Source organism: Canis lupus, chromosome 8 (assembly GCF_003254725.2).
Source record: "Canis lupus dingo isolate Sandy chromosome 8, ASM325472v2, whole genome shotgun sequence".
NCBI classification, from domain to species: Eukaryota; Metazoa; Chordata; class Mammalia; order Carnivora; family Canidae; genus Canis; species Canis lupus.
The window spans coordinates 43813110-43826698 of NC_064250.1; the positions used below are offsets into that span (position 1 = coordinate 43813110).

The window sequence follows — 13589 nt, forward strand, 5'->3', positions numbered from 1 at the left end:
CCATATCTGGTCTATTGTTTTTTTCACCAGCATCACGTTTTTACTTTTATTTAGGGGAATGGAGCTTGAGGATATAGGGAAGTGTTTGCAAAACGACAACTTTGATCTTGTTTTTACTTCTTTTGGAAGGGAGTATGCAGGTGGGTAGAGAGGGAATGTAAAACATTGACCTCTTGTTCTGGAAAGGACCTGAAGTGCCCAGATAACCCCTGTTCTCAAAGGTCAGAATTAGGACAGCTCACAGTACATTTATGAGCATTATTCATGGGACATGTATCTCAGGAAATGTTGACTAAAATTCCGTCTTCCTCCTAGTATGATTTGGGCCAGGATCTTAAGGGACTTTTGCAAACAGGCACCGTTGCCTCCCTGTGATGCCCAGAATACATCATTTCAACTTCCACACACTGGGTCCCTGAGTCACATGCTGAAGGGGCTGGTGGCTCTGGCATAAATGTGGTCCCATCAAAATCAAGAACCTTCCAGTACTTCTACCGGGCTGAAGTTTATCTCCATGTCTTTGTGAAAGATGACTAATGGCAGCCTAAAAGAGGGAGGGTGACCCGTGATGAACAAGGTTTGGGCAGAGCCCAAGAATCGAAGGGGACTTGGGATCGTGGAGAGACCTTCCAAATCTCGGGAGGGGGGGTGGTGATTTCTTTTTTCCTCGTTCTCCAAGGCTCCTCAGTCTCAGAGACCCCAAGAGATGCCATTAATACAGATTCCTCCTCTGGCCCCTTTGACACATTTGCTTTTGAAGGACCTGGAAGAGAAAGCTCTTTGTATGTGGTCAGAATAAACTCATTGTACACCCAAACAATTAACTCCTCAATGGACTTGCCAGCCCCTTGAAAGGCCCGGCCCTGCTTCCCTGGACCTCTTGGGCTCTATTCAGTCCCTTAAGCACACCAATGTTTTTGAGTTTTTGTTTTGTTTTGTTTGTTATTCTGAAAAGTCTTTCGCTAAGAATAGTCAGAGCGGATCAACATTGTCCTCAGCCTGCATTTATCTCCACTTGCCAGCGAATGTCAATCAGGAATCAAAAAGCCAAACAGAGGAGGCTTTGAACGGTGTCATCGGGGTCGAAGTGACTTCCAGCTGTCTGTGCGTGGGCCAGGCCTTCTCGCAGGGCAAGGAATTGTGCTGTCACACAAACCCACTGTCTGGCCAGGCTTGCAGAGCCCGTGCAGGGGCTGCAACTTTCTGGGGGCTGCACCTCAAGGACAAGGCATGGTTGGCAGTTGGAGAGCTCGGGAGGCCAAATGCCAGGGCTCTGGGCCTAGGCAGTTTACAGAGCAGCTCATTGCCTGTGGGCCTTTAGCAAATCACTTTCTTGCCCTAAGACTCAATCTCTTTTTATCTGCCTGGTCACTTCCTCTGTGCTGGCCAGTGGTGAGACTAGATGAGGAAAGCCACCTGCTAGAAATTGAGTGTTGCAAAATGTGGTCTCATTATTGTTGATCTTGACCCCATCCTTGAGAAATTTTTTCAGGTTTGCCTCATTCATTCATTCCTTCATTCATGAATGTAGTAAGCTTGCCTTGTTTTTTTATTTTGTTGTTCTATTTTTTATTTTACTTAAACCTTTTTTTAACATTTCCAAATTTATATTTTTCTCCCTGTAAGTAAAATGATAATCTTTGAATTGGCTTTTCTCAGCGTTCTATCCTCTTCTCCTTGTTCTGGAAGAGAATTGTGGGGTTAAAGAGAACTAAAGTCCTACTACCATTTGAGATCCAAAAGTACCACCAATGATAAGCACCAGGCATCGAATCGTCAGGTGCATATATGTAAACTGAGATTCAGATATATTTTTCTTTAAAATATGTGGGAGAGTCTCCCCACAAATTAGGGATCATTGAAATAATTCAGCTGCTGCTGCTTGAGGTTTGATTCTAGATGACATTAGTACTACCTCTGCTTTTAACAGCTTTATTGAAGCATAATTACATACCATAAAATCTGCCCGTCATAAATGTACAGTTCAACAAATTTAGCACGTTTTGAGCATTGTATAGCTGTTCCCAGGGAATATTTCCATCATTCCAAAAAGAAACCTTGTACCCATTTATAGTTACATCCACTACCTCCTCCAGCCCCAGGCACCTACATGTCTGGTCTCTGTAGACTTATCTTTAGTAGGCATTTAATCTAAGTGGAATCTTATGATATGTAATACTTGTACCTGGCTTTTTTCATGTAGTCTAATGTTTTTGAAGTCTATATATATCATCACATGTATTAGGAATTCATTCTTTTTCATTGCTGGGTAATATTCCATTATATGGATATATATCACTATTTGTTTGTTCACCAGCTGACAAATATTTGGATTGTTTCCAGTTTGAGGTTGTTATAAGTAATGCCGCTATGGATATTTACATACCTGTCTGAGTGGACATATTTTTCTTTTTCTTGGATGGATTCCCAAGAGTGGAATTTCTGGGTCAAACAGTAATTTTCTATTTAACATTTTAAAGAAATTGCCAAACTCTTCCCCAACATGGCTACTCCATTTTACATTCCCACAGCAATGAACAAGGATGTTAGTTTCTCCTCACTCTTGCCAACATTTGGTATTTCCTATTTTTAAAATTTTAGCTATTCAAGTAGGTACATGGTGGTACCTCATTGTGTTTTTTTTTTCAAGATTTTATTTATTTATTCATGAGACACACACACACACACACACACACACACACACACAGAGTCAGAGACACAGGCAGAGGGAGAAGCAGGCTCCATGCAGGGAGCCCAATGTGGGACTCGATCCCAGGTCCCCAGGATCAGGCCCTGGGCCGAAAGCAGATGCTCAACCGCTGAGCCACCCAGATGTCCCTCCTCATTGTGGTTTTAATCTGCATTTTCTTAACAACTAATCTTGTTGAGCATCCTTTAATGTATCCATTAGCTAGCTGTCCATGCATTGTCTTTGGTGAAATGTCTATTAAAATACTTTGTTCATTTTAAAATTAGGCTGTTCATCTTCTTACTAAGTTAAAAGGTTTACTTTATATTTTTAATTTAAAAACTTTGATAGGATTTTAATTTTGTAAATCCATTCTTAAAAGTAAGCAGTTGGATAGGATGGTTTGTCCTCATGGTATTTATACCTTTAAAGTCCTTGCTCATATATAGTGTCCTGAGGCCTTTAAAGTCTTTACTCTTGCACATTATTCCAAGCCTGGGGAGGCAGGGATCCTTCATTTTTAGAATAGGATATCATTGCCCAGAAAAGTGAGGCATTCAGGTTGCCCACTTTGTTGGATGTAAAGCCAGGATCTGGAGTGTGACTCCACTGGAGACTGGGAGACTGAGTGGAAGCTTTTCTTTCTCCTCAGGACTCAGTGTGGGGCCTGGTATTGTCCCAAGCCTTGCCAGGAAGCAGAATTGATGTGGACCTTGGACCCAAGCCTTGGACCTGTGTTTGGTTGAAGGGTGCGCTTGTTTGCTGGGGTAGGAGCCAGGTGCCCAGGTGCCCGGAGATGATGGTCAGAGGGTCCTGTTGGCTTTGGCTGGGCTTCTCATCCTTTGGGTAGCTGAATTTCACAGGTGGTTCTCCTGGCAGTGCAGCACTCTGTCTTTTCTCACTTCATAAAGATTTCCACCTGGGGCCTCCATTGTGGCAGCACAGCTGTATCTCCTCACCCTTGGTGACCTTGCCCTGCAGGAAGATTCTCTCCCAGCACGTGCCTTCATGCGATGTGGGCCCTGGGCCTCCATCTGGGCAACCGTGGAGGTCCTCAGCCTGCAGAAGTGTGAAACGTCCCTGGGAGACTGGAAATACTTCTTCCTCTCCTTGAGCAACAGACCTTTGCTGATTACTACACCAGATGGGCAGTCCCAGACTCTCATCTGGCTGATGGGAGAAATAAGCATGTTTTCTGTTATTCTACTTCAGAGAAAGATACAGCTCTTGGAGTATGGGGGGATTATAGTTGAATATTAAAATATTGCATGACCTATTTTTTCACTGGGGATCTCACCATTGTCCCTCTGGGAATGTTTGATTTCTCACTTTCCCTTTGTTACCCATAAGACCCCTAAAGTGAAGCCACTCCGTATGGAGGGGCTGAGCACATCGTGCTGGGCTATTTAGACTGTGAACTCTTCATCCGGCAGGAGCAACCAAATGTGCATTGCAGCTGCCAAAAGACTTCATTCAGTGGCTCATTGAATTCAATGGAAAGAGGTGTTAATAGAGTCAGGGGAAGTGATGCTGTTAAAAAAAAAAAAGTGACATTGTGTGGTTCTGCTCTGTGTTTATTCTCCCTCAATGACTTCCAGATCAAACTGACACAGTTTTGCATCAAAAGATGCCTGTTCTGGACTCCAGTTTGAGGCAAATAAGATATCCAGCAAGCTAACTCTCCCCCTACTATATCTCCTTCCTTGGGATGATTGTCAGATAGTTCAGGATTGCCTTGGCCCCTGTGGGAGTTGGGTCTTGGTGTCAGCACAGGAGAATAATAGCAGGGTCATGTGTCACGCAACTGTCGGTTTGCTGGCTTCAGCCTCCAGCCATGATTAGGGTCTCTCTAGCTCGCCAGGCTGCAGATCCCAAGGGTGGGGTGTTGGTGCAAGAAAGGGATCAGAACTCTGTTTTTCGTCCCTCCCTGATAAGATGTAGGGAAGTCGGCCAAAGGTTTTGGGAGCTCTAAATGGTGGAGGATTGTTATTATGGGTGATCTGACTGGCGTCTCAGAGACTGAGAACTTGCATTCTCCATAGTTAATGAACTACATGAAGAGGATTAAGAGGTACAACCTTCAAGTTACAAAATAAATAAGACATGGGGATGTAACGTACAGCATAGGGAATATAGTCAATAATATTGCAACGACTTGGTGTGGTGACAGATGGTAACTAGACTTACTGTGGTGACCATTTTGTAACCTATGTAAACATCAAATCACTATGTTGTACCCCTGAAACTAATATTAAATTGTATGTTAATTATTCTTCCATCAAAATAAATAAATAAAGACAAATTATAATAACCAAAAGCTTAAAAATAATAACCATTGGCAAAACAAATAAATACATAAAAATAAATACATACCAAACAAATATGTGAATAAAATGATGGGAAATAAAGTTAATGCTTGGAGAATATAGTGTTCAATTGTGAAAGTTCTCTGGGGGATGGTATAATCATCACACTGCCTGAGACCACGGGGTTCTTCTTCCTCTCCCCTGCCTAGGGAGAAACAGAGAAATCTCTAAACTATGTGTTCTCAATGGGGTCAGAGACACCAAGAAGGCAAAATTGATTGAGGGGGCAGAGGGGCAAAAGAATCTTTGCTCTTTTTATGTATAAAGTACAGAAATACCTACAGTACATCAATAAATATACAGTGTTTCTGTTTTATTAATATTTCATTAGGAAGATGATTAGGGAAAAAGTCTAAAAATGTTCTTTAGGTGGGCAATAATGAAAACAAGTTGAGAGACACTGCCCTACACTAAAGTGGGGATCCCCTCCCACTTTTGGGGATCTTGATGAAAGTAACTCAGAGTCCTGAAAGGTAGGTAACATCTACACTCACTCCTGACCTGCAGAGGTTCTTGCTCTGCAGAGAGCTGCCAACACTAGCTGGAATGATGTGCATTAAGACTTTGTTACTGGGAACTTCCTGCTCCTGTCATCTATGGTAGAAATTTGAAAGCAAATCCAGGGTGCAGTTTCTCACATTCCCTTCTATTTTGTTTGCCTCTACTTCTCACGGGGAATTGGAGGACATGATGTTTCACAATTAAAAGTGTTCTAAGGGTTCCTGATTCTCTTCAGTTTAGCATACTGGAGAGAGGATGGTCCTTCCTGCCTTCTCTTCCTTTTTAGGGGAGGATAGAGAATTAGCTAGGTATTCAGGAGACTATAGCACCATCATTTCTTGTTTTCCTTAAGCTCTTCAGTGAGGGCCACTAGGTACTAGGCTGGTACCTTTCACAAGGGGGCAGGATAGGAACTGGAGACACCAGAATTTGATGCCATAAAGTATGCCAACCTTATCCTAACATGCCTGGCCAAAAATCCAGGGCTGCTGGGGAAGATGCCCACCAACCCCCTAGCCCAGCTTTCCTGTGGGGTGGCTCAGGGGCTGACAGAGTCATCATGCTGGTGCATGTGAGTTGATGATGAAGGGCCCTCCAAAGCCATGATAGTTGAGCTCCCTTTTGTCCCTCCCCTGGGATGGTGAACACACACCTGGGTTTGTCTTACTAATGGTGCCTCTCTGTGGTTCTTTTATTTATTTTCTTTCTCTCTTCCTTGCTCTCTCTTTCTTCCTTCTTTCTCTCTTCTTTCTTTTTCTTTCTTTCTTTCTTTCTTTCTTTCTTTCTTTCTTTCTTTCTTTCTTTCTTTCTTTCTTCCTTCCTTCCTTCCTTCCTTCCTTCCTTTCTTTCTTCTTTCTTTCTTTCTTTCTTTCTTTCTTTCTCTCTCTCTCTCTTTCTTTTTCTTCCTTTCTTTCTTCCCTTTCTCTTTGGTCTCTTCATTGGGACTTGGCCGGGCCATGTGCAAACCCCAACCATTCAACAGTGCTGGAGAGTAGATAGTATTTACCTCAATAATGGTAGTCTCTTTTCGATTCTTTTTAACCCTCAATTCAGATGACGGGTCTAAACCGACACCCACGATGGAGACTCAGCCCGTGTTTGATGGAGATGGTAAGCTCTTGTGTTACGCATTACTTCCGACTCATATTCTCCCACCCGTTTTTAGATTTGAGGAATGTCTTTCCTTTGGATGTTTATATAAGCTTTATTATTAGTTTTTTTTTCTTTTTTAATTTCAATTTTTCCCAGTTTAGGCTGCGTTGTTTTAACCTTTTTAAAAAATGCAAATCCTCCCAGGAACTGGTACACTCTCTACTTCTGGAAAGGCTCTCTGTTCTAACCAGGCTTCCTGCGTGGCTGTTGATGTCCAACAATAACACAGCCTGGATGGACCCTTTGAGCTGCCAAGACCAAGGAGCGATGGCTGAGAAAGACAGGCCAGCATGTCCCTTCAGTAGATGAACCAACATTAAAAGTCCTTTCTCTGTGCCCAGCATTGTGCTAGGCCTCTGGGTGACCAAGAAGGAATAGATAAGATGAAGCCTTTGCTCTCAGACAGTGACAACTATTGGAGAGCTTTATGTGTTAAATTATATGGTCTCAGTTTTTATCATATGGGACGTTTGTGGAAGAAAGAACTTACAGCGGTCTGGGGAAAAGGCTATGGGAGGAGATGGGACCTGGATTGGACCTTGAAAGGGGAAGGGAAGAATCAGGGAATTGCAGTGGGGGAACTGGTGTGGACAGAGGGGAGAGTATGGTGAGAATGGGGTATAGTGGGAAAGTAGGAGGAAAGAGATTGGTTGGTGGACCTGGTTTGGCTAAGTTGGACCTTGAGAGCTGAGTCCAGGCATTTGAGAGAATTCTAGGGGAAGAGAAATAGTGTGGCTGGTAGCAAGAAAGAGGCTGGATGTTCCTGGAGGTATGAGGAGTAGACAGAAGGAGCATGGGGTGCAGAAGGCTGGCCTCTATTTGAGTTTGAGCTGCTCATGGCCTGCATTCTTCAGTGTGCTTTGCTATGCACTCAAGGTTCCCATGAGGAGAAGTAGGAAGCTTGGCAGAGTGCAGTTTCTGGAAAGTCTGACAACAAGGTTCAGCTCTCAGTGCAATATGCAGTGACCTTTGAGCAGCTTTCAGCTGGTGTATCCGCCTGAATCACGAGACTGGACAGGGAGACAGGAATAAAGAGAAATTGTGCTACTGGTTGGTACTGTCACTACGGATGTCCCTAGCAGAGGTCAGCTCTAGATAGAAGTATTGAAATGTGAGCTATCCTTTACAACTGGTCATTTTGTGGAATGCATATATATCTATTGATGTCTAGAAATTCAGATGTTTCTGTGATCCACAAATCTCCTGGATTTTTGGCAAGTCTGGGATCCTGGGGGATCAGATGGGAAATGGAGACCATGTCACCTTGGGAGATTGCTCCAACAATCTCACTGAAGAACTAATCACTCTACAGTGTGTTCAGGGTCCTCCTGATTCTTATAATACCACTAGTCCACTGTGTGACCCAAGCCCTGAAGGGCCTAGAGGCTTCCAGCAAGCTCTCTGGATGGAGGCTTTCAGCCTCTGTTCAACAAGAAACCATTAGGAAGGATATTGACGCACACATTGGACTCATCACTTTCCTTCCCACGTGGAACAGAGTCTCAGCAAGCTGAAATCTGTTGTGGCTCAGCCATTTCCTCCAAAATGGTCTCTGTGGTTTGTTTGGCATTCATTTGTTGATTTATCCCCTTTAAATCTTCATCCAGGGAAGCAGCTGAGAGAGACTTGGCTTGGCCCATGCTCCTCACCTCCTGGGATAATATTTTTATTCCTGGATGGAGCAGCTCAGCGCCTCTGGACTTAGACCACTCTGCCCCTGAGCACGGGAGGCCCTGGTTGGCTCCTAAGAGCTGGCAGGGAGGGGAGCTTCCGTAGTGAGAAGGGAGAGGGCATTGGGACAAAGTGGATGTGAAATGAGGGAGGAAACTCAAAGCCTTGATGCCTCAGGCTTTAGAAAAATCTCCTTGAGTCTGGGGATCATACTTCAAGTTAACTACTCCCTTTGCCTAGACTTTATTTTCTGTCCTTCTTTTTCTCTCTCTTTTTTTCCCCCAGAAATTACAGCCCCTACTCTATGGATTAAGCACTTGGTAATCAAGGACTCCAAAGTGAACAACACCAACATAAGAAATTCAGGTAAAGAATCTGCCTGGGACTGGATACATGCCTGATATGCCTGGGGTTGCCCCATGGTTGTTCCCCCACCACCTGTTGTGTGGGCTTGGGCAAATCATCTAACCTGTCTTGTCTTCAACTTCTACAGCTGTAAAATGAGATTACATGAGTTAATCCCTTACAACTTTAATTTTCTTCAATTAATAGCTCAGGGATCATCTTTTGTGAGTAGCTGATCCTTTTAGCAAAAAATCTTTTGACTGTTTTAATTGACTCTATTTTAACTGACTATTTTAATTGATTCTTTATATGCCATGCAGAAGAATTCAAAAAAATGATCTGGCATGGAAAAGTTGGACTTCAGATCATAAGAGACTTGGTTCTATGCATTTTTTCTTAATTTTTTATTTATTTATGATAGTCACAGAGAGAGAGAGGCAGAGACACAGGCAGAGGGAGAAGCAGGCTCCATGCACTGGGAGCCCGACGTGGGATTCGATCCCGGGTCTCCAGGATCGCGCCCTGGGCCAAAGGCAGGCGCCAAACCGCTGCGCCACCCAGGGATCCCAGTTCTATGCATTTTTTAAGGCTCAAATAGCTAATTACATTCATGTCTTTTCTCATCTGATCTTTTGAGGGTCTTGTGAATGGTCGGGTTTTGGTACTGGCTGAACCCCCTGCAGAAATGAGATAATTTTTGGGGGGTGATCAGATTTGTAGGACTCATTCACTGAATTCATTTATCATCTATGAAAACCAAAGTCAATAAAGCTCACTTATCATCATAAAGACCAGATGTCCACCAACAGGAAAATGTGTTAACAAACCCAGTCTGTATCTCCATCGTGTGAAAATCATCCTTCTTTCAGCCTAAGACTTCATTATGAGAAATGCCCCTCTGCATAATTTATGCCTGCATAAATTTGGTGAATCTCATTTCAGCCATATCATTTTTTCCTTATGGGTATCAAGGTCTGTAAACAAAAGATACATGCTTTGAACTGATGGACAGCGTTTACTGTTAATGAATGAGTGGGCTGTCATCAGCCCCCTTTAGTCTTCTCTGTCCTCAAGATGGTAGGGTGGGAACCTGAGTGTAAGAAGTGAGTTACCCCTTGAGCTGAATCCATGCAGCTTTAGTTGATTTTCTCGGTGATGTAGGCTGGTCAGTACCTCCGCATGTTCTCTGGTTCCCCGTTTGATAAAAGCTGGAGGTACGGGATGATGGGGTTGGGAGGTTGTGGTAGGCAATTGGGAATGTTAACGATACCGTTTACAGTGAGAATTCTTTAATCGGGAAAGAATTCATTTGTCATTGTGAGCCAAAGCTTCTTTGTAGAACCTTCTTCCACCTCCCTTCTTGCTGTTAGGCAAATATGGTAAGTCAACGAGACATGGTTTTGGTGCCTGGGGTACTTGAAAGTGACATCCACCACTGGTCCCCCTGTTCCCCGAATCCCCCTGCCCCCAACAGGTCTGCAAAGCCCAGGGTGAGGCTTCATTCTCACTCTATGACCAGTGGCAGGAATGAGGGTCAGTGCTTTCTGAAATTCTATAGCACCGTTTGCCTGGAGCACTTACTTGACATTCAGCAGTCGCTTCTAGAAATTGCTTCTTTTTCATCTACCAGTGTCTAATTTCTCTGCCTAAGCTCTAAACTCCGTGAGGGCAAGGGCTTTGTGGCCTGTCTATTATATCTATTATAGAATCTAGCTCACTGTGTTTGATTGTTCTGGGGGAGGACAGAGGAGAAAAGACCATCATCACCATCATCATCAAAATCAGAATCATCCTGTCAGGTCCTGCACACCTTGATGTGTGTTATCTCACTGAAGCTTCACCACAACCCGATGAGATAAGTATTGTTATCACCTCCATCTGACAGATGAAGAGTTGGAGGCTGAGAGGGAGGAAGTAACTTATCCCGGGTTCCAGCTAGTAAGGGGTGGGGCTGGGGAAAATGATTTATCTCTGCAGAATGGAGTGCTTGTCATCTTGGGCTGTTTCCTCGGAAGGAAGTCAAGTGGTGATGTGAAGTTATTGGATGTTTGCTTCCACTCAAGTTCTTTGGCTTTCCATTCCTACTCACCCTGTATAGTTTCCAACAGGATGAGTATTGGATTTTATTGAGAAATGGTTTCCAGGCAGGTACAACCACCTTCCTTTTGTTGGCATCACCCAGCCACCTTCATGTTTCCCTGGTTGGCCCCAGTTATGTTCGGAAGGTTAGTGTATAGAACAGGAGAGTTCAGGGAGAACTGAAGATTCCCTGGGAGAAACTGAGACCAGCAATAACTATCAGAGATCAATACCTTAGGCATTTTCTAATAAACTGAGGACTTTCTCCATCATGATCGAGTGGTAATACTGAGTACCTGTTGGTCCTTTTAATGGAATTATGTGTAAAAGACATATAGGAAGGGATAGGTGAGTGGCCATCTGTTTGTTCATGCAAATAACGTTTTATTGGAACACAGCCACACCCATTTATTTACATATTGTCTATGGCTGTTTGGGGGTTGCAACAGTAGAGCTGAATAGTTGTGACAGAGACTGTCTGGCCTGCAAAACCCAAAATGTTTACCATCTGACCCTTTACAGAAAGCAGTTTGCTGGCCCTTGGCCAATGGGATTGAAATAGAAGCATTTGGATGGGAACATACGCATGGGGGTGTCTTTCTGGGTTTTAGCCCCTCTCATAGGCCAGACAGAAGGAGGGACTGTGCCTCCTGAGACGTTTCCTGACATGCCCAGGGAAGCCTGCATCGGCTCAGGAACTCTGGGCAGCTGACATAGCCCTGCCCTGTCTAACATTAACCTTTTGTAAGCTTTAACATTCTGTTCTGGTGCATGCTCTCACAAATGGGATGCCAGGGAAGCTTCCTGAGAACTGGCTTTTGTGGGCAGAGGTAGGGAATCATTTGTATATAAGAGTGGTAAACCTTGTAATGGCATCGGTAGGGGCTTTGGTATTGGACAAACCAATAGGCCTGGCTTCCAGTGCTAGCTTCCTGTGAGAGGCTGTGACCGTGAGAAAGTTCATTATATGTGAAACAAAGTTCTCAGTGCCTTGCAGGGTTTTTCTGGGGATTCAACAATATATATGAAGTGCCTAAGGCAGAGTAGGCATATCATGAAAGAATTAAAAAATAATGGCTACTCTTGATGGGATATCTTATATATATTGTGCCAACAGCCATTCTTCAGGTTATTTCATTCAGTTTGATGAGAAATCAGAGAACACTTTAATGATAATTCATGTCTAGGCAGCCGGCTCTGGTATGGACCAGAGCCTCTGGGTCAAGCCCCTGAGGCAGTTTCCCATTACAGTTTGCCAGAGGTTCGGGGCTAGGTGAGCTTCAGCCCCCACCTGTGGGGAGGGTGAAGTGGGTGGCAGAAGCCAGTCTAGGTGAGAGCTTTCCCACTCCCTCTCAGAGGGAGAAGGCTATCCCAGTTGCTTCTACACCCCAAACATCCTTCTTTCACACTCAGACCCTGTGACGCCAGGTTTGTTTTCTGGCCTGGGGACTATTGATGTTGGAAAGGTTCCACTGGGCAGCTGAAGCTTTGCAATAACATGACACATATGCCTGCAGACTTATCCTGTCTCCTCTCCTCCTGGAGGTGTCGATCCTTGTTTTGAAGGCTTTGTCTTGTGTTCACTGTGGTCAGTGTTGCCTTTTGAGTACTTGGCAGCCTCAGCATTGATGGGTTTACCTCTTTGAACTCCTGTCTCTGATTCTTGTCTCTGTTGCACCAGGGACTTCTCTTGCATTCAGGAAGACCACGTACCTAGCCAGCCAACACCCTAGAACTTGACAGCAGCCATCTCCTCACATAGACAGAAATGTTGGCCAGAGACTCTGTTCTGCTTTTAGAACCAAACATGAAATCTCACTGAGTTTTTGGTATCAGAGGCTAGCTACCAAGGCATTTCTTAATATAGCCAGAGTTTAAAAATCTTTTTAATCATCTACATTTTATAGAAGAAAGCAAAGAGATTAAAGAAATGACGAAAACTAGGTTTTGTCTCATTCTCCGTCCCATATTCCATGTCCCATTGCTTCTAATTTTACTACGTGCAGACACTCTCCTACAGCTGTGATTTATAAAAGTCTCTCTCCACCCTCCCCTTTTTTTCCCTGTATAGCAGAATTCTGTGTTTTCTTGTCTGGGAAAATACTCTGAGGAAATATGGTTGTGTGAGCCTCAACTCTTCTCTTGGGGCAGCACACTGACACTCTCAAGGCACATAGACCCTTTCCCTCTGCCCCCACGTGGCTGGCTAACTCTTGAAGCCACTGGTGGGGTCATTTGACTTCTCTTCTTCCTTCCCTGTCTCTTTCTCTCTTTTCCTGCCGCCTATCCTATGTTAACTTCTTTCATGATCTGATCTGGGATTTCGAAAAGGCACTAGAACCCAGCCCTGAGGGTGAAATCCAAAAGGACTTGCTTTTCCTCCCTTGCCTCTTTGCCCGCCAGAGCTTCCTTCCTTCCGGGCATCACTGAATGCAGCAGCTTGTGGAGGCTGTTTCCCAGAGACAGAGTCGTCTGCAGGGATACAGGTGGAAATGCATATCCTTTAAGTTTTGCTGCAAAAACAGCCCATCTCCTCACACACGGGAGCATTTGGCTAACTCACCATCCACGTGGCAGGTAAGCTGTTGGCAGCACCCCTGCTCTTACCTGCCGGCGTCAGAGCCGTGCTCCTCCCGGCCTGTTGCGGGCCCTTGGTCTGCTCCTTCCTCACCAGGGAAACTCCTATCAGGACAGCTGCTATGACTGGGATGTGGGGTCACTGAGGCAACTGTGCCTCCCAGCCGGATCCCCCAGCCCCCAAACCGGCGCTCTTGGCCTGCCCAAAA

At 44.4% G+C, this 13589-nt stretch overlaps 1 protein-coding gene across 6 annotated transcripts in view; it reads left to right on the top strand.

The window, feature by feature from the left end:
- SMOC1 (SPARC related modular calcium binding 1) overlaps positions 1 to 13589 on the top strand; it is a 164729-nt gene that overhangs the window by 120315 nt on the left and 30825 nt on the right. For 4 of the 6 annotated variants that reach the window (XM_049113302.1, XM_025442533.3, XM_025442536.3 and 1 more), the window contains exons 6-7: positions 6577 to 6666; positions 8665 to 8745. In XM_049113302.1, coding sequence (XP_048969259.1) covers positions 6577 to 6666; positions 8665 to 8745 — 171 coding nt within the window. The remainder of the gene's footprint in view (positions 1 to 6576; positions 6667 to 8664; positions 8746 to 13589) is intronic. The other 2 variants (XM_025442535.3, XM_049113303.1) reach the window with 1 other exon arrangement.